General features: G+C 37.2%; 4 protein-coding genes across 6 annotated transcripts in view; 2 read left to right on the top strand and 2 right to left on the bottom strand.

Moving 5' to 3' along the window:
* The window catches only part of LOC125469491 (disease resistance protein RPV1-like), an 85222-nt gene that overhangs the window by 49209 nt on the left and 12391 nt on the right, over positions 1–23622 (top strand). The window lies entirely within an intron of this gene.
* On the bottom strand, positions 14246–15046 carry LOC125468208 (UBX domain-containing protein 1-like). Its single transcript, XM_048566890.1, is given in 3 exon segments — positions 14246–14305; positions 14382–14567; positions 14570–15046. Coding segments are annotated over 2 exon segments (594 nt in total). The 5' UTR covers positions 14982–15046; the 3' UTR covers positions 14246–14305; positions 14382–14385.
* LOC125469493 (disease resistance protein RUN1-like) lies at positions 18539–23188 on the top strand. The gene is made up of 6 exons (XM_048566875.1): positions 18539–19115; positions 19512–20610; positions 20704–21003; positions 21181–22026; positions 22123–22747; positions 22857–23188. The coding sequence occupies exons 1-6, from the start codon at positions 18604–18606 to the stop codon at positions 23027–23029; spliced, it is 3555 nt and encodes a 1184-aa protein (XP_048422832.1). The 5' UTR covers positions 18539–18603; the 3' UTR covers positions 23030–23188.
* Positions 22991–23622, bottom strand: part of LOC125469507 — an 80444-nt gene continuing 79812 nt past the window's right edge. For 2 of the 3 annotated variants that reach the window (XM_048566899.1, XM_048566898.1), the window contains exon 9: positions 22991–23169. In XM_048566899.1, the coding sequence (XP_048422856.1) occupies positions 23107–23169 (63 nt within the window). In that variant the 3' untranslated portion in view covers positions 22991–23106. Of the gene's footprint in view, positions 23562–23622 lie in introns of all 3 variants that reach the window. The other variant, XM_048566900.1, reaches the window with a different exon arrangement.

Raw genomic sequence — 23622 nt, 5'->3', positions numbered from 1 at the left:
ATAACTTAACATGTCAAAATGCTATTTAAAAAGAAAAAAAAAAGCAAAAGCAAAAGTGACTTGTGGTAATCTATTTGAACTTGAGAATGCTTTCTGAAGGAAGAATCTAAACTCAAGAGATTTAAACAAGGTGTAGCATAAGAAATTAAGAATAAACATCGATCAGACAATAATTCACTATCTAAATCTTTCTTTTAATCTGGAATTGAAGAGTTGCATATGCATATATAACTCCATTTTGTGTTTTCATAATAACTTAAATAAATACAGAATAGTAGCCTCGAGATAAGATGAAAATGACACTAGTATTCCCAATTTCTATACCTACACTCGCGGACTATTACATTATTCAAATTTTGGTCACGAACCTCCAACGGCTATGCATATTATCTCCTACATTCACATTATTTAGTTATATGTTCCAATTAAGCATCAAGAGTTTATAATTAAAAATAAAGGGACTGTGAACAGAAGTCTCTTACCGCTCCTGATGACGAACATTCATGTAGTCTTTCTCGAGTTTTGCCATCTTGGCATCTTTATTATCCTTTTTTCCCATCACCATTTTCCTCTTCCCCCTCTTCTTCTCCATCCTCATTTTCTGATTCTTCTTCCTCCCCCTCGCCGTCCTGCTCACCATCAAAGTCACCCTCTTCCTCCATCCACATTACAAATCATCAATTAACAACAAAATCACCAAAAGAAAACCGAATAATTGCCGAAACCTAATAACAGAATTTACAAATTCAAACATTCAGCTCATCACTGTCGAAATAGCCATCGTCATCGAACTCACTGTCATTGTCACGGGCCTTCCTATCCATTGTGACGTCTAAGCCCCTACAAATTCAAACACCTAAATATTTACAATCAAACATTCAGCCACAAAACATTCGGGCCTTAAATGGGCTTCATGGGCCAGTTAGCGGTATATTTGATTGAGCCACGCTAGTCCCATTTGATTAGCACTTTGTTGCACATTTAACGAGAGCAACTTATTTACTAATATAATCTAGTGATATTTTTTCTCATTTATGAGTGATAGGAATTACGTTCGATTCATGTAAATGGCTATTTCAATACTAAAAATTATGATGTTTGGCTAATTGTGCGGCTAGACCAAACCCCACACTTCTTAAATAAATGATAAAAACTTACTTAAAATAGGGGTAACAGATTACCTGATGTGTCCCACACCAATTTTATAACAGTTTCCTTCCAATCTCTCCCGAACTCCTCCAATCCCTCAACCATGGCTAGATGTCTTTTGTTTGTGGATTTGGAATGCAATTGACCTAGCACGCTTGTTTTTTGTCAATCTTTCTCGCATTCAACACAGAACACCATAGTATTCATAAGGTGAGCACCATATGTAGGGATTTTGAATATGCTCGAAATAATTCGAATTAAGCTTTGTTTTTAAGTGAAATGAGTTGAGCTTAAAAGAAATACTAGACTAGTTCAAAAAAAATGAGTCGATATGGAGCTTTGGTATGTTCAACTCATAAAGCTAGTGAACAACTCATATCTTTAATGAGATAGCTCAACTTCTTCGTTAAAACTTGGCTCTTATGTGTAGCCAAGTTATATCATCTAGTTTAGCATATGACTGAAGAGCTTGAATTACATCTTCAGGCTTCAGGGACTCTTTTCCAAACATTAGAGTTGTTCGAAAGTGCTTGAAAGATGAAGGTAGAGACCTCAACAAGATGATAGCCATATCATCATCTTTGTAAGTTTCTTCGACCTTTTGAAGATTAGCTATGCAATTCTGGAACATGCATACGTGATCTTCAATATCACCTCCTTCTTCTAGTCGAAGCTCGAATAGTTCATCCCTTAGAAAAAATGTTTATTGGACATGGTTTTTCCCATATAAACATTCTCCAACTTTTCCCATGCTTCCTGGGCAGACATCTTTTCGATGATGTGTGACCAAACTGATCATGTGATATGGATCTCGATGGAACTCTTAGTCTTCTTACCATCGAGTGCATCATCCAAATCCTGCTGTATCAATACGTTCTTCATCATCCTTTGCCAGTCCGTGAAGTCATCCTTGTTGTCAAAGGGCTTTAACGTCGGTCCTTGATCTGCATTCATCTTCCCTTTTGACATCGTGGAACACCTTGATCCTAGCTTTTGATACCATTTGTTGAAAAACCTGCACACTAGACCTTGTTCTTTAATGTAACCAACGACAATAGACTAAACTAGCAAATATTAGAAAACTTAGAAACACACAAGAATTATACTGGTTCAACAGAACTTTTGCCTACGTCCAGTTGTGATTTCTCTAGGTAGAGAAATCACCGCTCCTTTGATTAATAATAGAGATTACAGAACTTTTGCAAACCCTAGAACTAATCTCAAAATCCTTGGCTGTCTAACTATTTTCTTTTTCTCTGTAAAACTCTTAGTTGTCCCAAGGTTGATTGAATTCCTATTTCTAAGTGGACTAGGAAATCACACTTATCCAAATCCAAATAGACTTCTAGAAATCCAAACCTAAATTGAATAAGGAAATTGAAATTCTTTCCTAATCCCTCTAGGACAAGAATCGGTATACCTCTAGGTTTCCTAAAACAATCCTAAACCAACTAGGACATATTTGACGAGCCAAAATCCTAACAATGTAGATAGTAGAATATGATTCTTCTTCTCAGAATATCTAATTATGATTTGAGTACCTTGACAGCAACTCAGAAATCCGTGACTAATCCTCATCACCATCAATTTTCTTAGATGACTGACATCTTAGATCGTCCAGATTTACCTACAGAACAAGATATGTATTAGGAGAAGTTCATGAACATATGCAGGCATGAACATATGCAAACAGTACAAAGTAGGACAGTCAATTAGACCATGGTAGCCTAAATGGCAATTTTTTTGCTAAATCAGGCTAAGGTTTGTATGAGATCAAGCAGGAAAGATTTGTGCCGACATCTTAGGGCAATTTGAAATCTGGCTTCATCTTGGCTATCCTCAGATCAACAAAAACAAGGCCCAACTGATTTACCTTCCATGTCAACATTATGCTTTTGACAACTGCAACAAATACCTACCTCTAGAGTGTGATTTAATTGATGTTTGTGTAAGCAAAATCCCAAGGTGTCTAATGTTTGTCGAAAACAACTATATTTCTAACCAATTGGACTACTTTGAACTTCCCACCTTTTACGCACAAACCATCACCTATTGGGACTGGCTTGTCCTCAATCAGAACAATGCACAAACTTCACTACAATTCAGCAGAACTAAAGCTGATGTTCCAAGATTTACATTTAACAATTGAGCCGGTCCAAGCTCAAGCTCGACGCATTGTGTTTTGGGATAACCTTGGGCAAGGCTGAGCTCAATCCATTCCTCTTGATTAAAACTTTTGCACTCTTAATGATAACTTAGTACCAGCATAATCTGACTAATTATAGCAGCCATTGTAGTGGAACTTCTGAAATTTGGGGAACCCTCACAATCATATGAAAACTTGAGCATTTCCTTAAAGTTTGATTTGACAAAATTGAACTCTATCTTAACTAATGGTATAGTTATAAGCCAAACACACTTTATGAGAATGTAAACGGTTATTAAAAACTTCAAACACAAAATGTAAATACCGAAGCATAGCTGCAAACCTTTCACATATTGGCAATTCTTATCATGCCGAAAATGATAGATTATGCACAAGAACGGAAAGCCAAATTGTATTACAAAATAAATATAATAGTTTGATATATGTACTTTGCACATACTATGTGTTGCTTGAATAATGGACAGGTTCTTCTCAAGTAAAGCTGCAACAAGAAAAAAATATCCCGATGTGATAAATGTTAGCATATACAAATGGCAATATTAACAAATCATAACCATGGATAAAGCACTTATCATATTACAACAAGGTATGAAGCTAAACCGGAAACCAAGTAGTACGAGGTAGACAAAAAAAAAAAACTTTTGACAGCCATACTTCTTGTAGTTCTGCTAGTGAGTCCAAAGTTCTCTTGATGAGTCAACTAGATCAGAATATGCTGCATTGACGACACCCTCATGTGAATCGCAAAATAAAGACCTAACTGGCTCCTGCATCAACCTCTCAGGTAAGAACGTAATATCTTAACATGTAAAAAATCTATAAAAAAAAATAAAAATTAAAAAAAAATTAAAAAAAAAAAAAAAAGGAAAAGCAAAAGCGACCTGCGGTAATCTATGTGAACTTGAGAATGCTTTCTGAAGCAAGAATATGAACTCATGAGCTTTGTCCCAGAGAGCCTTCAGAAAAATGAAAACAAAAGGCATAGAAAATGGGTAAGAATAAACATCGATCAGACAATAACTCACTATCTAAATCATTTTGTTTTTCAACTTTAAGGATTGGCATAAAAAGAAGCTTTAAACAAGGAGCAATAATTTCATGTTGACAAACAAAACCTATTTCATGGATATTACAAGAACTATTATTTTGAACAACACACCTTTTGGTTCTTCACTACTTGACCGTTAAGAAGATTCTAAAATTGATGATTTTTCCTTGTTTTCTTTCAAGCGAAACAAATTAAATATACATATATATAGAGAGAGAGAGACCCTTGAGAGAGGCACAGACAAGCCTCAGAAGAAGCTGCAGGGTTTGGGTTTTGGGGGTTTAAGCTATAGATGACAATTCAAAACATTAGATCCAATAACTGTGGACAACCGTCCGGAGAATGGATTTGGGTATGAAAATTTGGGTAACTCCATAAAGTGCTATTCGACGAGCTCAAGAGGGTCGAAGAGAAGCTCCGGCAGGTCGGAAAAGAACAAATCGTGCGGATCAGAGGCACTCGAATATTTTGGATATGAAAAAAACCGTAAATATTATTCGGTTATGGTTTTGGATACGGTTATAAAGATCCTCATTCCATAATCGTCTCCAAATCCGACCCAAATAATATATATAATATGTAACATAATTTATATATAATATAATATTATCATAATATATATATATATGTATATGTACATGTGTGTGTGTGTGAATATATATATATATATATATATTCACAGACACACATACACCAAAGATGGGGAAAAGAAAGGCAAGAGAACTTTTCTTATAGGAAAAAGGAAGAATAATAAAGATAACTAATGAGAAAAACATCAAGAAATCGAAATCACAAACTTAGACGAAAAAATATGTATACCTAACATTTTCTAAAACTTTGGGGTAGAATACTTGTTTATATGACATTACACCAAAGCCGTACATATAACAAACGCCCTAAAGACTATAATCTGACATCTTGGATAAGAAATGAAATAAGAAGAAACATACAAATGTTTCGCATATGTTGATATTCAATATGAACTATACTACATAAAATACGTCCCTGTTTCTACGTTGAAGCCTTTTGATAAATTACTTTCTACACATTCATGGAGCCAATACTTTGATTGCCCAAGAAAGCAACTAATTGTTTCACACTAGAAGCCAAACTCAACGTAGCGTGTTAAGTGCCCGGAAAGACCATCAGGATTAGGCCTTGCAAGGATGCAATGCTGTCCCAGACTCACAAGGGAACCTTGTTGCTTGTTCTTTATATTCCCAAAATCCCATTCACTAATCATAAAAATTGGATTCCTTCAGGAATATAAGATACTCAACAGCCATATTTGATTCAAACAAATCTCTCTAAGGCCTGAAATGGATAGTGAAGGGCACTGTTTATTTGTACCCTAACAAAGCACAAGTCTAGGTAACTTGCCTATAATCAACAACATCTAAAAGGATAAAGATACAGAATGCACGCAAAGAAAGAGCCAGACCTACGCAACCAGTCAAATTCAAGTTCATTTCTATAACTCAAGATACTTTGGTTCTCTGTTTGGGAAAATCTTCAACCGGTTTGACTGAAAATACTCTAGTATACTCATGTGTACTCTACATTTGGGGAAAGAACTTCCAACAGTTTTAAGCACATTGAATCATGCAACGGTTCTCCGTTTGGGAAAATCTTCAACCGGTTTAACTGAAAATACTCTAGTATACTCATGTGTACTCTATATTTGGTTAAAAAACGTCCAACAGTTTTAAGCACAGTGAATCATGCAACTATTACCAACCGCTAACGAGATTCGTGTTATATACAGACAACAAATCCATACAAAACCACCTTCTAGCAATACAAAGTTCATTATCTACATAGATTTCAAATTTCAATTCAATAGATTACGTAAAATACTCGAAACCAAAATCGGATAGCATTCATAAGGTATTGTTTAAAAATATTTAAGGCTGTCATGATAAATGATAATAATATTTAAGGCTGTCCACCGTACATAAACATTACCGTTAAATCACGTTAATATTTTATAATTTTTTAATAAAAATAATAAGATAAAAAGTAAGCATGTGAGAAAAGGAGAAAAAAGAGAATATGAATGAGAATAGAGAGAATTTCACTTCGTATGTTCTGGCGGCCAATTATGGAGACCTTTCACACCATGTTTTAGGTGTCAGCTAACTATGGAGGTCATTCACACCCTAAGTTCCAAGACAGCCAGCTATGGAGGACCTTCACTCCATGTTCCAAGTGTTAGCCATGTATGGAGGCACGCCACCCCATGCTCCAAGTGTTAGCAACTTACGCTTAGCCACCCTATAAAATCCAAATCGTACTCCTTTTATCACAATTTACACAAATTATTGTTGAAAAAAAAAAGAATAAACAATAAACAATACATAAATTAAGTTTTAGTTTTTAGATAATAAATTATGTTTGGCCCTATGGCCTTCGGTTGGAGACGATTTTTTGTGACAAGGCTAAAACAAGCGTCTGGCCCTTTGGCCCTCGGTTGGAGACGAAAGCAAATATGACCCTGTATTGTTTATTAAAATATTAATATTTTGAAGAATCTTGAAGGACTAGTGGGCTAGAACGAGCTCTTTGGCCAACCATTGGTTGGAAATGGCCTTAGCTTTCATTATCCCATACAAAAAAAATAAAATTAAAAAAAAGGCTTAAAAAACGTATGAGAAAAATTCTTCCTAGATGTGTATCATCAAATTTGTATGTACAGGACTCATCTAGTTTGCATTGCTATTTGCTTAGGTGCTCAATGAGCTCTGTGGTACACCAAATTGCTTTTGTTTCAATCAAGACGCTGCCGTTTATATTGTTCCAACAAATTGCTTTTGTTTTGTTCTTCGGTCAAATGACCTCCAAGCCCCAACAGATAAGAATCATAAGATCACCACTCCACAAAATCTCGTAAATCAAAACAAAACAGAAGGTTAATATCGTCATTCCAACCAAACGGTCATAATCATCGACACTCCACTTTTTGAATTCCTTTGCCCTCCGCACGCCCTTTATTCCACCGTTTCTTCTTCCTTGCCTTCAAAGTCTTCCTTGCTTCACACAAAATCCAAAACCTCCGCAGAAGCTCACCTGCTCATCAATGGCGGACTCCACCCCCTACAGGAAATCCCACTTCCCATTCTCCGATCCAAACCCAAAAGCTCACCGAAACCCGATTCAACACGGTAAGTCCTACACTACGCACTTTCTCCTTAAGCTCTAATATTTGCCGTTTTCGTTGTCGTTCTTCCACTTTTCCCCTCACAAGCTCCCGAATTTATCAACCATACGATCCTCACCAAGTTCTGGGAGCTCATTCACGTTATCTTCGTCGGCATTGCTGTGTCCTACGGCTTGTTCAGCAGAAGAAATACTGCTGAAATGGGGTTTCAGAATAGCTCAAATGTGGGTACTTCTGAGTCTTATATGCCTACAATATTTCCCGTTTCGTCAATTTCGATGGCGGGTGTGAATACCCATGTGGGTATGGTGAGAAAAGAGAGGGTGAGAGTTGGAATTCTGGGTATTTTGTGGGTAACCCTGTTGCTGCTGTGGCTCAATCTTGTCATGAAAGCAATGTTTTTTCATGCCCAATGCAAACCCAGTTTGGGAATTTGTGAAAGTGGGGCTGAAAATTCATGTGGGTATAAAGAGAAAAATGTTATTCAAGCTTGGAATTCTCAGTATTTTCAGGGTGAATCAATGGTGTTTGTGGCCCAACCAAATTATTGTCTTGATGAATGCGGAAAACCCAGATCAATGGTTGATAATCAGCCCTTAGGATTGCCGGTTCGGAGTTTGAAATCGAGGGTGAAAAACTGGGATGGTTTTGAGTTTGTTGCTAGGAGTGAGTTCAGTTTAGGTTCTAAGGGCTCTTTTAATAGCTCTGATAGGGTTAAGAATGGGGATTTTGGTGATTTGGGTGCTATAAATTTAGAACAGAAGTTCAATGAAGCTGCTGCATCACCATCCCCGGTTCTTGGCGTTCGCGTTCTCCAAGGTTAGGAAGGGGGAAAAGAGTAGGGAGTATTGCTCGTCCTTCGCGTTTGAGGCCACTCTCAGTTGATGAAATTCAGTTTGAATCAATGAAAACTGTGTCTTTCCAGTCCACATTGTCCTTTATTTCCGAGTCGTCTTCTCAAACTAGTTCTATGTCTTCTTCCCCCAAAGAAGACTCTTTCGCGCACTCCATGTCTTCGAAGGTGCTTAACTCGAAGGTGGAGAATGTGAAGAAAATAAAGAGTACTCATTGTCAAGGGTCTTCTTCTCCTTCAGGATTTGCATCATCACCACCAAAACCGTTGAATGAAAAAGCTTCAGTGAGTGCATTGGATTCGCGGGGGCTATAGCATTGATTCTTTCCATGAGCAGGACATGAGGAGAAGAAAGAGTCATCCTCTTCCTGCTCCATCTACATCACTGTCACGAGCCTTCCTCTCCATTGTGACGTCTGGGCGCCCAATTCAAACACCCAAATACAATTTAATTCCAGATTCTAAATTGATGTTTTTTACTTGTTTTCTTTCAAGCCGTCTGCTAAAACAAGTCCCGAAATCTATCGATTAATTTCCCTTTCGTAGGCCAAAAACAGTTGGGCCTTAAATCGGTTTAATGGGCTACTAAGGCCAATATGGGATTGGGCTAGGCCCGTCTTATTTGATTACCATTTTGTTGCACATTCAACAAGAACGATTTATTTATTACTACAATCTAGTAATATTTCTTTTCATTTATAATGATAGTTTATAGGTTCAACTCATGTAAATTGCTAATTCAACACTAAATTATGATATTTGGCTCATTGTGTGGCTAGCCCAAACCCCACACCTGTAAAGAAATGATAAAGACTAACCTGAAATAGGGGTAACAGATTGTCAGATGTATTATAAGCCAATTTTAATAGTTTCCCTCCAATCCCTCAACTATGGCCAGATGTCTTTTATTGTGGATTTGGAATGCAATTGACCTAGAACGCTTGTTTCACGTTAATCTTTCTTACATTCAAAACAAAATACCTTAATTTTTATATAGTGAGCACTACATGTAGGGGTTGTAAACATGCTTGAAATAATTCGAATTAAGTTCAATTTTTTTGTGAAATGAGTTGACCTCAAAAGACTAATAATAAAATAAAATAAAAATAGACTCGTTAGAAGAAAAAAAAAAGTCAGATACGGAACTTTCATATAATCAGCTCATATATTTTGTGAGATAGTATTTTATTCTTTCAATAATAACAAAAATGTGAAATTAAAATTGAAGATCTCTCCCAAAATTGAAAAGGCAAGTGTTAATAGACCAAACGCTAATTCTTTTGATAAAGAGATTCTTAACGTGTAGCTCAAACATTTACTTGAGGAAAAAATTTTAAAAACTCTACTTGTATAGCTAATAAGCACCCCCCCACTGCGCGTGCGCGCCCGTTTATGTTAAAAATACGCGTGATGCGATCTTCTGAACATTATTCTCAACAGAACTATAAATGAAATAAAAAAGTGCATAATGACATGTGGGTCATGTGATGATTATCAACATTTAGAGATGGATGATTTAATTTATCTAATATGTTTTACGAGTTGGTTATTAAGGATTAGAGACTTAGTTAACCTCCCTGTATTTGATTAATTAAGTAGCATTGCATGTACTTTGGACAAACAAAATAAATAAAAAGAAACAAATCCCATGAAATACAAAGACAAAACCAAACCACAGATGGATCATAGTGGAATTCACAATTGGACGATTACACGCGCGGCAGCTAACATGCATGTGGGGAAGATTAATAATAGCCGACCAAGACCCTCATGTGCTAATCATAATGCTTTAAAATTTCATGACCAACTTGGTTTTACGAAAGACCTATCAAAGTATCTCTAATGTAAAGACTCAATTTTAGACAATATTTTTATATTTGGATCTTAAAAGGTGATGTATGTGGATCTTAAAAACTCAAATTCTAGAACTCAGTTTGAGTTTCAAAATTTGAGTCCTTGCACTGCAGAAGAAGATATTTGGTTGTGTATTGAAGATGATTGGACTCAAATCTCATTATTCTTGGTTGAGTAATAATCTTCTTAGTTGGCATGGGCTCCACTTTCAACTCAAATCTCATAATGAAACTCAAATTGGGTCTCCTTTCCGCTAGAGACATAAATATGAGTTTTAAGTCTCCGGTGCATTGGAGAACCTTTAGACTCGTATTTAGACTCAAATATAAGATTTGAGTCCAAATTTTTTCGGTGCATCGGAGATGCTTAGTGTGCTCGAAAAATTGAATTGAACGATCAAGATTGAATTGAGAAATGAATGAGAAATGAACGATCAAGATTGAACTGAGAAAATACTATTGTTATTTACTTTCCAATCTAATGGACCTAAAATCGGATTACCTAGTAATTTGAATTATTGAAGACTTACCTATATCGGACTACCCAGCAATTCAAACTAATGAAGATTTACCCATAAAATGAGACATATTAATCTTGTCGTCCTTGGAGCACACGTAAAAATTTCTAGGGTAGTGCTATCACGCACCCATTTCGGACCCTCATGCACTAATCATAGTGCTAATCATTGGTAGATGCTTGGTGACAGTTGATGGATGCAACAATGTGAAAATGCATGACCTGATCTATGACATGGGAAGAGAAATTGTTTGCCACGAATCAAAAGAGTCTGGAAAACGTAGTAGATTATGGCGCCATAAGGATTCTTTCGAAGTACTGAGGGAAAAGAATGTAAGAAACATGCCTTTTATGTCTATATATGTATTTCTCCTTGTGAAAATTATCCATATAAATGTTTTAACCTTTTTTTTTTTTTTTTTTTTTTTTCTGTTAGGGTACACAAACAATTCAAGGTCTTGCCCTGGATATGCGTATGCATCTTGCAAACAGACCAATAAACACGAATGAGACCGTCTTGGAAACCAATGCATTTGAAAGGATGCGCAATTTACAACTACTCCATCTTAGTCATGTACGACTGGATGGATGTTATGTAGATTTCCATACAAGATTAAGATGGTTGTGTTGGCTTGAATTTCCATTGGATTCTATACATGTTGATCTTCCTTTGGACTGTCTAATTGTTCTTGAAATGCAACATAGTAGCTTAAGACAAGTCCGGAAAGGAAAAAAAGTTATGTTACTCTACACATTTCAATTCATTTTCCTTATTTTCTTAGTTTTTTATTTGTTGACTAACTCCATGTGTTAAAATGAACTCCTATGTTTTCTTTAATTCAATGACTAATTTCTTATGTTAGATACTTGTTTCACTGTTTTTTTTTTTATTCTTTTTCTTTTTTTCCTTTGTTTCCATAGTTTCTTCCATCGTTGAAGATCCTTGACGTCAGCCATTCCCATCCCCTCACTGAAATCATGGACTTTTCACTTTGCCCCAATCTAGAGGAATTGATTCTTGTGGATTGCACTAGCCTGATTGATGTTCATGAATCCATTGGAAAACTGGAGAGGCTCGTGTACTTGAATACGAATGATTGCAAGAATCTTAGGATGCTTCCGAAGAACATGTATTTTCTTAAATCACTTGAAACACTCATTTTATCTGGCTGCTCAAATCTTGAAGAGTTTCAAGTGGAGATGATGAAGAAGATGGAGTCTCTGAAAGTTCTTGAAACGGATGGAATTCCAATAAGTGAATTGTGGCCAGAAAGAAGTTCAACTATCTTGAGTTCTTTTCCATGCTCTTTAGTAAAGTTTCAAGGGGTGTAATCTTTCTGATGATGCCTTTTGTAGGGATTTAAATATTCTATCCTAGTTGCGAAGACTAACATTAGATGAGAATCCAATTTGTTGTCTTCCAAGTTTCATCAAAGGTTTGAGAAGGCTCGATGAACTCTCTTTCGCGGGTTATGATAGGCTCAAATCGCTTGTGGGGTTGCCGAAAGTACACCAAATGATTACTATACACAAATGCGTATCATTTACAAAAATGACATATCTTTCCCCTGAGCAACGATGTACATACACGGTGGGTGACAATTGGAATCTAGTTGAGTGGGAGTACGAATACAAGTTAGAGCCTATTGATAGAGTTGATGCGGAAATGATCAAACTTTTGGGTTTGTCCAACTTGGAATCCATGCCTGCTATTCGAATGCATCATCCAGATGCAACCAGGGATCATCCAGAAGAGGTCCCAGTCTAGGTGCACCTCTCTTTCTCTCTCTCATAAGTCTTAAATATTTAAAATGGGAAAGAAATGACTAAGTAATGTTGTGATGACTCTGGCAAATATATAGGGACTGTATCAATATGGTATATTTAGCACATTTTTTGCTGGGAATGAGGTTCCGGGCCGATTCAGCTATAAAAGTACCAAGTCCTCGATATCTTATTGTCCCTCTACTGCATGCTAGTCACAGAATTCGAGGCTTGAACATCTTTGCTACCTATACAAAGGAGGAGAATTATAATTATCAGTATCCTTCTATTTTTGGCCCAATAGTGACTAAAGTGAGTAACAAGAGTAAGGGTCTGACGTGGATCCATGGACCAGATATCTATGGAATTCCAGGTGACGGAGAAGATATGAAATGGTTGAGCCATTGGAGGATGGAGACTGAAACAATATTACAATGTGGAGATGAAGTGGTGGTTTTGGTAATAGCCAGATTTCCTGACCGGTTTCGGTTAAAGGAGTTTGGTGTCGAGCTTGTGCAAGAGGACCAAAATAATATGATGACAAGTACCCAACACAACACCAAATCAGATCCTCATTATCCATGTGTCATCGAGGGAGATTTGTCCACGTGGGAGCATATACCAGGAATATACTTCCTTGGTTTCGGGAAAGAATATGTTGAAAGCATTCTTGGATGGTTTAATCGCGTCATCATGGACTCTGATGAAGAAGACACAGGTATGTCGTATTGTTGTATTGCAATGAATTATACTCCATCCAAACACTTCCACGTATTGTTGTATTCATTTCAAAAACAAAATCTTTATGTTATTTGTAAGTTTTTCAGACAAAGAAGAAGGGCAAGAGGATGAACTTGATTTCACAATTGCAAGGATGAGGGCTGCCAGTAACAACTGCAACCTCAGACGTTGGAAGGTGCTCCACACATCTGCTGGCTTCTTTTTCACGCTTGTTCTAGTAGTTCGGTCCTCCATCTCCCAGAAAAAGAAGCGACAGTAGTCCACAAGCCCTCCATGAGCTTGCAATTTTACTTGATACAGACATATTTTGCATTCCTTCCTTGTCTTCAAGATATTTTATGCCTTCAAAACTTCAGGTTCGAAGCGACAGTAGTCCACAAGAGAGGCAGAATCCGATTCAAAGAAAACATTCTCCATATTACCATCTATAGTCGTCTTCAAAGATAAATTTCATGAGTAAGATACATATCTCATCCTAAGTTTTATTAAGAACAACTAGAGTGTCATGTCAACATTGTGAACAATCTCTTAACCAACACATCATATCATGCGAATATTGACCTTAAAAAACCATATCATGCCAACGTTGTGAACAAACTCTAAACCAAGTAGCAATGCTAGCAACAAACGCAACAACACTAGCTGCCTCAGTCGCTGGTCGTATAAAAGCAGCAACTGCAGCAGCGTTTGTTGATAGAATTTGTTCCTTAACAACCAAGACTCAAGAAGCAAAATGAAAAATGGGAGAACATTGCTGACACAAGCACGAGATCATCTTACCTAGCCTTGTTGATACTCCACAATCCAGAAAACCATGCTGGTTAGCCTGGTCTATATCCTTCAAATATCAACCCTTCCAAATAGTTTTCAAGTCTCATCAAATCCCAGTCCAGCTTTCTAGGTTGTCTCAAAAGAGATGTTCCTTTCCATTTATTATTTGTTTTCCTTTCCATTTATCAAATAAATATCAACCACAACTAATTCGTAGATGCAAAATTCGAGCAAGCAAAAGATTTCGCACATAAAGAAACTATATTCAGAACATAGCACAACTCTCTGCCACCATAACAAACACAAAGGATCAAAATTGAATCCAAGCCTAGACATAAAACCGAAAAGTAAACCAACTCACTAGTCTATTTGTCGTTGTTGTTCCTCTTCCTCCTGTTCTTGTTGATCAAATGCTCCGGAACCGGCTGGAGGAGCTTCTGATCCTTCGTCTTTGCAATCTTTTTTATTGTCTTCGGGTTCGAAATCACCTGCAGCTTAGTACCAGACCTCAAAATGTTCTCCTTCTTCTTCTTCTCCCTCTCCTCCCTTTCCTCCTCTTCTCCTCCTTGTTCTTCTTGATCTCGTCCTTCAGCTCCGTCATTCTCTCTCTGTAGGCCCTCTTTATCTCCTTCGCCTTCGCCCTCTCCTCGAAAGTTGTCCCCTTTCGGCTGACTTGCGCCGCCGAAGTCCTCTGCTTCCTCGGCTGCTTCCATTTCCGGCCGGAGACTTTTCCCGCCATCACGCCGTCGTAGCTTGGCTTCCCGAGGATGGGCTTGTCAGGATTGTCCGAGGAGGGTACCGCCGACCGCTTCGCCGGAGGTGGATACGAGTCGTCGATATCCATTGCAGCACCGCCAAAGATAGAGGCATCTTCGTCGGCGGAATGGGGGTTTCTCTTGCGCTTGTAGGTTTTGCCACCGAAGCCCTCGTCTAGGCAGTGGAAATCGATTGTGCAGGCCATGGATGACGGGGCTTGTTTGATTTACAGTCCTAGGTCTTTCACTCATGTGCTGGCTCTAACACTGGATTTTCCTATTTATATGCAACTAATAAAAAAAATAAAAATTGCAATCACAAAACTTCCATGTCATACGTTTTACTACAGTTCAATTCTCCGTCAATTCCTTTTTTTTCTTCTTTCTAATAACTAATTATGATAATAATTTTAAAAGCTGCAACTAATTAATAGTAATGGTATAATTCAATTTATCAAAAATTGATAAATGTGACTCGAGACAAATCGCAAACCCTTGAGGGCCCAAATAAAAATTGATTGGAATTCATTCTCGAGTCAAAGATATCAATATATGGTTACAAGATGGATCAATTACTTGCTTCGTTTAAATCCAAATTTCTTTACCGTTGACTCTTTTTCAAATACCTTATTACCACAATGGGTAAATTTCTATGGGTAAATTTCTCTATAAGAAAAAAAAAAAGATGGAATTTGGTTAAAAGGGGTTATGTGTAAATGAATTAAAACCTCAAAGAATATTGATGTAATGTCTCAAACGTGAGATGTTTTTATGAAAACTTAATAAACTTTAGGTTTGTTAGCGAAATTAACCCTACTTTAATATGATGGATAGCAAAAATCTTAGGATGCTTTCAAAGAATAGTTGCATAAATCACTTGAAACATGGGTTGGTCAAATATTAATGAGTTTTCAATGGATATGATGAAGGAAATGGAATCTATGAACGTGCTTGAAACAGATTGAATTCCGAAAAGTGAATTATGCCGGGAGGAAGTTCAAGTAACTTGAGTTCTTTACCATTCTCTTTAGTAGAGCGAAATCTCAGCAAGCGCAATCTTTCTGATGATGCATTTCCTAAGGATTTGAGTAATCTAGCTATCCTCACTGCGAAGACTCTTACTAAGTAGCAATCCAATTTGTAGCCTACCGATTTTCGTCAAGTGTTTGATAAGGCTCGATGAACTCTCTTTCTGGGGATGTAAGAGGCTCAAATCACTAGTGGGGTTGCCGAAAGTACACAAACTGATGACCGATGTGGATGACAACCGCAATCTAGTTGAGTGGTACTACGATTACAAATTGAAACCTACTGGAAGAGCTGATGCTAACTGATCAACCTTTTGGGGTTGCACAACTTGGAATCCATGCCAAATATTCAAATGCACAAACCCTTCCGCGATTCTTAAGATGTTGATTGGAGTCTCCTCCAGGTGCATCTCACTCTCTTTGATAAATATGTCATTGGAATTGGAAAGAATTGACTAGTTAATGTTATGGTGTCCATAGTACATAAATAGGGATTGCATCAACATGATATATTCAGCACATTTTTTGCTGGGAACGGCCAAGAGGACACAAGTGTGGACCGTAGGAGAGGAAATCACGGCTTAGAAAGACCTTTCATTAGTAGATCCGTAGGCTGACCCAAGGATGGAATGAATTGTACTTTATGTGTGCCAAGATTAACATGTTCACAAACAAAATGATAATTCAACACAATATGCTTCGTGCGAGCATGAAAAACCGGATTAGCAACCATGTAGGTGGTGATGAGATTATCACAGAAAATATAAATGGGCGTTGAAATCACACACTGGACTTCACGATGTAAGTAGGAGACCTAAAGAGATTCAGTACAAGTGTGAGCAAGAGCATGATACTCATACTCCACACTAGAACGTCGTACAATAGGCTGCTATGTAGAGCTCTAGGAGATGAGATTGGGGCCAAGAAAAAGAAGATACCTAGATGTGGACCAACAAGTGTATGGATGACCAGCCCAATCTGCATGAGAGTACCCAAGTAGAAACAAGTGGACCACAATGAGGCCGAAACTAAGACCAAGTCTAACGAACCCTTTTAACATAATGAAGAACACGTTCAGCAGCAACCAAATGAGTCATAGTGGGACGAGCCATAAACTGAGCTATATGATTGACCGCAAAGGCAATACTAGAATGAGTTAAAGTGAGATATGTAAGTGACCTGAGAAGGTGACGAAACTCAATGGGATCAGAAAGAGGAGTACCAACCTGATTAGGAATTTGTGACAATGTAAATTGGCGTTTCATGAATTTACATTGCAGGGCATATTGTCTTAATGATTTGATTATGATCAAATTGATTGCAATATATTTATGTTGAAACATACTTTCTATTTATTGAAATAATAATTGTCATTATCATTATAGTTTGATCTATTTATCCCCTTTCACCTATTTACAGAATATCCAATGAAATTTATTTGAAGCTGCAACATCTCTTATCACATAACACAACGGTGTCATCTCCACGCTTGCAGCAAAGACGGTACCAGAAAAATCAAAGCAGGTCCCATAAGAAAAAACTGTGAAAAAAGGCTACAAGTGATGCATTTTCCACTGGAAATGAGCATCAACAAATTAATGCAGGATAGAGACATGGAGGTATGGATCCTGAGACATGGAGGTATGGGAATATGGTTTGAACTTTCTATTGTTTAAATTTTGGTAAGAAAAGCAAATTTAAACAGATCCATCCACATGGCAACGGAACGCAAAGTCGGGGGGTTTAACATTTGATGTTATCTTGACTGAGCTTCTGGATTCAATCTAATTGGATATGATTATTTTTTTCCTTGCTTTTTGTCAATGTATGTATAGTTGAATTACTACAAACTATAATGCAATTTACACTTCAACTTATATTCTCATTTTAAATACTCTGTTTGCAGCTATGGAAACAAGTATTATTGTTGTGGCGGTATTGAATAGACAAAGCAGTTTACAGGTGGAATGGAAATTGCAAGATAAATGTCAAGAAAATAGTAGATATTATACTATAAAACCACAAACCCTATATACTCATCTTAGCAACTTTTAATAAGATAAACTAGTAATATGATAGAATCGAGTTGTATTTTTTTTGTAGTACTGTAAGGAAAAGATGATATACATGAATTCTAACTCTTCAACTCAATGTCATTGTTTATTTTGTTATCTTACACTATTATTTGGTTCATTGATGTAAGTCTTCATTTATTCTTTACTAACCTATTCGAATGACATTTTCGAGCGTGCAAGGACCTTTTCTTTTAGGGGTGTGCTATCTACACACTCCAAATTATTTCTTACACACCTCTTGTTAATTTATGTCTGTTGATCTTTTTCAATTCATCTGATCCGACGACCGAAAATTAGAAACATATGTAAAAAGTAAAATGGAACGTGTAGATATCACATCCCTTCTTTTATCACTCATTTTATACATAACTTAATTATGTTTTATTTCCTTTCTATTTGCATTTGCAACTATAGGTGCAATTTTATTTTTAAGACCCTGCCACTAGCAGCCAGCCATGACTTAAAAGAAAAGCTTTTTGGGTCAATGCATGGGAACACGACCCATTTTATAATTGTTTGTGAATCTTCCTGGAAGTAGATAGGAAGGACCCCATACAACCTTTTGTTTTAATCTCTGCCACTAGCGGTCGGCCATGATTTAAAGAAAGACTTTGGGTCAAGCATGGGAACAACCCTTTTTATAATTGTTTGTAAATTTTCCAGTAGATAGGAATAACATCTCAAGCAAAGACCAGTTTTTTTGGTTTGAACATCAATCCACATCAATGGCTCTCGTGACAACATCTCAAGGAACCTCCTCTGATTCCAAAAAATTTCGGGGTTACCGATACGACGTGTTCTTGAGCTTCAGAGGCGAAGACACTCGCAAGACTTTTACCGACCACCTTTACACAGCCTTGAACAACGCAGGATTTCTCACGTTCCGAGACGACGATGAACTTGAGAGAGGAGAAGATATAAAGCCAGGACTGCTGAAAGCGATCCAGCTGTCACGAACTTCTGTTGTCGTGTTTTCGAAAGATTACGCGTCATCCAGGTGGTGTCTTGATGAGCTTGTGCTGATCCTTGAACGGAAGAAGACCACCTCGGACCATGTAGTTTTACCAGTCTTCTACGATGTTGATCCGTCCCACTTGAGGAAGCAGACAGGAAGTGTTGGAAAAGCATTTGCTAGAAGCCAGAAAAATCAGTCGCCGGAAAAGGTGGAGGGATGGAGGAAGGCACTTGCAGAGATTGCAGACCTAGCAGGCATGGTCTTACAAAATCAAGCTGATGGGTAACTTTCATTTTCTCCATTTCTCTTCTCTTTCTTCAGTTAATTTGATACTATGATCCGTAGGGACCTTGATTTTTATTCAACCTCAGTAGTGAATAATTATCCCAATTTAGGTCAACTTAAAGAAATCACACTTGGATAAACTTAAGGATTAGTCATTTTCCATGTTAGTCTACTGGTTTCCTGTTGCTTAAAATGTTTCAAAAGCAGGTGTGGAAAAAAGTTGGTATGTACTTTCTGTGCTGTATTCCTTTTAATTCTTTTTTAAGTAAAGGCCATCAACATTTGTTTGATTTATTAATTATCTAAATTCCCCAATTCATTATTCATTCATCCAATACATCTGTGAGACATAACATGTTTGATTTATTTTTCATTTTGTTTGTAAATTCTTAGGTATGAGTCAAAGTTTATTGAAAAAATTGTTAAAGTGATTGGAGGCAAGTTAAGTCGCACACCATTGAGCGTTGTACCAAAATTGATTGGAGTCGAATCTCAAGTCAAAGACATCAATTTGTGGTTACAAGATGGATCAACCGATGTCGGTATACTAGTTGTGTATGGCATGTCTGGAATAGGGAAGACAACCATTGCAAAACATGTTTACAATTCAAACTTTAGAAGCTTTGAAGGAAGTAGTTTCATTGAAAATATCAGCGAAACAGCAAATCGACCAAATGGCTTAGTTCAAATACAAAAGCAACTTCTTTCTGATATTTTGAACGACAGAGAAGTGAAAATACATGGTGTTAGTGAGGGACTAAGAAAGATTGAAAGAGCCATAAGCTCTAGAAGAGTGCTTCTTGTTCTTGATGATGTGGACCATATGGACCAATTAGATGCAGTCCTAGAGATGAAAGATTGGTTTTATCCGGGAAGTAAGATACTTATAACAACTAGGCGTGAAAGGTTGCTAAAGGCACATCAAGTTACAAAGGTGCACAAAGTTGGAACTTTGTATTACAATGAGTCTTTAGAGCTTTTCAGTTGGCATGCTTTTCGCCAGGACCATCCCCTTAGAGGTTACATGGAATATTCAGAAAAGGTTGTACACTACTGCGACGGACTTCCATTAGCTCTAAAAGTTTTGGGGTCTTCTTTATCAGGGGAAAGTATAGATGTATGGGAAAGTGCATTGGAGAAGCTAAAAGTTATCCCTAATGGTGAAATCATGAATAAACTAAGAATAAGCTATGACAGTTTACAAGATGACCATGACCGGGAATTATTCCTCCACATTGCTTGTTTCCTAATAGGAAGGAACAAAAGCCACATTGTTAGAATACTCGATGGATGTGATTTCTATACAATTGTTGGCATTCAAAATCTCATTGATAGATGCTTGGTGACAGTTGACAGATGGAACAACGTGAAAATGCATGACATGATCCGTGACATGGGAAGAGAAATTGTTTGCCACGAATCAAAAGAGTTTGGAAAACGTAGTAGATTATGGCGCCATAAGGATTCTTTCGAAGTACTGAGGGAAAAGAATGTAAGAAACATGCCTTTTATGTCTATATATGTATTTCTCCTTGTGAAAATTATCCATAATAATGTTTTAACTTTTTCTTTTCTTTTCTGTTAGGGTACACAAACAATTCAAGGTCTTGCCCTGGATATGCGTATGCATCTTGTAAACAGACCAATAAACACAAATGAGACCGTCTTGGAAACCAATGCATTTGAAAGGATGCGTAATTTACAACTACTCCATCTTAGTCATGTACGACTGGATGGATGTTATGCAAATTTCCCTACAAGATTAAGATGGTTGTGTTGGCTTCAATTTCCATTGGATTCTATACCTGTTGATCTTCCTTTGGATTGTCTAATTGTTCTTGAAATGCAACATAGTAGCTTAAGACAAGTCTGGAAAGGAACAAAAGTATGTTACTCTACGCATTTCAATTCATTTTCCTTATTTTGTTAATTTTTTATTTGTTGACTAACTCCATGTGTTAAAATGAACTCCTATGTTTTCTTTAATTCGATGACTAATTTCTTATGTTAGATACTTATTTCATTGTTTTTTTTCTATTTCTTTTTTTCTTTGTTTCCACAGTTTCTTCCATCGTTGAAGTTCCTTGACGTCAGCCATTCCCATTCCCTCACTGAAATCATGGACTTCTCACTTTGCCCTAGTCTAGAAGAATTGATTCTTGTAGATTGCACAAGCCTGATTGATGTTCATGAATCCATTGGAAACCTGGAGAGACTTGTGTACTTAAACTTGAAGGATTGCAAGAATCTTATGATGCTTCCGAAGAACATGTGCATGCTTAAATCACTTGAAAAACTCATTTTATCTTGCTGCTCAAATCTTGAAGAGTTTCCAGTGGAGATGATGAAGAAGATGGAGTGTCTGAAAGTTCTTGACATGGATGGAATTCCAATAAGTGAATTGTGGCCAGAAAGAAGTTCAACTATCTTGAGTTCTTTTCCATGCTCTTTAGTAGAGTTAAGTCTCATGGGGTGCAATCTTTCTGATGATGCCTTTCCTACGGATTTAAGTACTCTAACCTCAATACAAAGACTATATCTAGATGAGAATCCAATTTGTAGTCTGCCAGGTTTCATCAAAGGTTTGAGAAGGCTCGATGAACTCTCTTTCGCAGATTGTGAGAAGCTCGAATCGCTTGTGGGGTTGCCAAAAGTACACAAACTGATTAATATAAGGTATTGCATATCATTAAAAAAAATGACATATCTTTCCCCTGAGCTACGGTGTATATTCGGGGTGGGTGACAATTGGAATCTAGTTGAGTGGGAGTACGTATACAAGTTAGAGCCTATTAATAGAGTTGATGCGGAAATGATCAAACTTTTGGGTTTGTCCAACTTGGAATCCACGCCAGCTGTTCGAATGTATAATCAATACACACGCACGGATCATCGAGAAGAGGTCCAGGTGCGCTTCTCTTTCTCTCTCTCATAAGTCTTAAATATATAAAATGGGAAAGAAATGACTTTGAGTAATGTTGTGATGACTGTGGCAAATACATAGGGACTGTATCAATATGGTATATTCAGCACATTTTTTACTGGGAATGAGGTTCCGGACCGGTTCAGCTATAAAAGTACCAAGTCCTCGATATGTTTTATTGTCCCTTTACTGCATGCTGGTCACAGAATTCGAGGCTTGAACATCTTTGCTACCTATGCAAAGGAGGAGAATTATAATTATCCTGATTGTGTGCCTTTAGTGGCTAAAGTCAGTAACAAGAGTAAGGGTCTGACGTGGATCTATGGACCAAATATCTATGGAATTCCAGGTGACGGAGAAGATATGAAATGGATGAGCCATTGGAGGATGGAGACTGAAACAATATTGCAATGTGGAGATGAAGTCGTGGTTTTGGTAATAGCCGAATTTCCTTACCAGTTTCGGATAAAGGAGTTTGGTGTCGAGCTTGTGCAAGAGCACCAGAATAATATGATGACAAGTACCCAACACAACACCAAATCAGATCCTCATTATCCATGTGTCATCGGGGGAGATTTGTCCATGTGGGAGCATCTACCAGGAATATACTTCCTTGGTTTCTGGAAAGAATACGTTGAAGGCCTTCTTGTCGATGAGCGGGGATGGTTGAATTGCGTCATCATGGACTCTCATGAAGAAGACACAGGTATGTCGTATTGTGGTATTGCAATGAATTATAGTCCATCCAAACACTTCCACGTCCGTCTGTATTCATTTCAAAAACAAAATTTTTATGTTATTTGTATGTTTTTCAGACAAAGAAGAAGGGCAAGAGGATGAACCTGATTTCACAATTGCAAGGATGAGGGCTGCCAGTAACAACTGCAACCTCGGACGTTGGAAGGTGCTTATCACAGCTGCTGGCTTCTTTGTCACGCTTGTTCTAGTAGTTCGGTCCTCCATCTCCCAGAAAAAGAAGCGACAGTAGTCCACAAGCCCTCCATGAGTTTGCAATTTTACTTGATACAAACATATTTTGCATTCCTTCTTTGTCTTCAAGATATTTTATGCCTTCAAAACTTCGGGTTCACAGCTAAGCGCTCTTAACCGCTTGAGATATAAAAGCCCCTAGCAATTAGATATTGAAGTTCAAATGTGTTCAAATCATCAAATATTGCATAGCTCAAATGTGTATACTGAAATACATCCAGCATCAGCGATGCTATTTCGGCACTGTGGAAAGCAAAAACATCCTATCTGCTTATAAATGTCAAACATACAGATCTTAATTGTCATTTACAACAAAATCATGCTTCTTAAAGACTCGACTCCCATTGAAAAATTGTGTAAATAAGTATAACAGATATTAGATTGAATAATATATCGAATAAATAAACAGCAGACAATTTCTTAGCATGAGATCTAAGGACTATACGGTTGGCTCAGCCTTGCATCGCTACTACATTACGGAGCTGGTTTCTGCTTCTTCAACGCGAATGAAACTTCCCTCATGATTCAGACTTAATTATTATAAATTGGGTAAACCGTATTAGTATATCACATTCAAATGCAATCATTCAT

Source organism: the organism of the source record quoted next, unplaced genomic scaffold (genome assembly GCF_019419815.1).
Source record: "Pyrus x bretschneideri cultivar Hongxiangsu unplaced genomic scaffold, Pyrus_bretschneideri_v1 Contig43, whole genome shotgun sequence".
In the NCBI taxonomy this organism is placed as follows: domain Eukaryota; kingdom Viridiplantae; phylum Streptophyta; class Magnoliopsida; order Rosales; family Rosaceae; genus Pyrus; species Pyrus x bretschneideri.
This window is presented reverse-complemented; position numbering and strand designations above follow the sequence as displayed.

What these genes read in the sequence shown, in the direction of transcription:
- LOC125469493 (XM_048566875.1), top strand. Translation starts at nt 18,604, where the DNA reads ATGGCTCTCGTGACAACATCTCAAGGAACCTCCTCTGATTCCAAAAAA. An exon ending in AAGTACTGAGGGAAAAGAAT is followed by an intron (nt 20,611 to 20,703) that starts GTAAGAAACATG and finishes CTTTTCTGTTAG; the next exon opens with GGTACACAAACAATTCAAGG. An exon ending in AAGTCTGGAAAGGAACAAAA is followed by an intron (nt 21,004 to 21,180) that starts GTATGTTACTCT and finishes TTGTTTCCACAG; the next exon opens with TTTCTTCCATCGTTGAAGTT.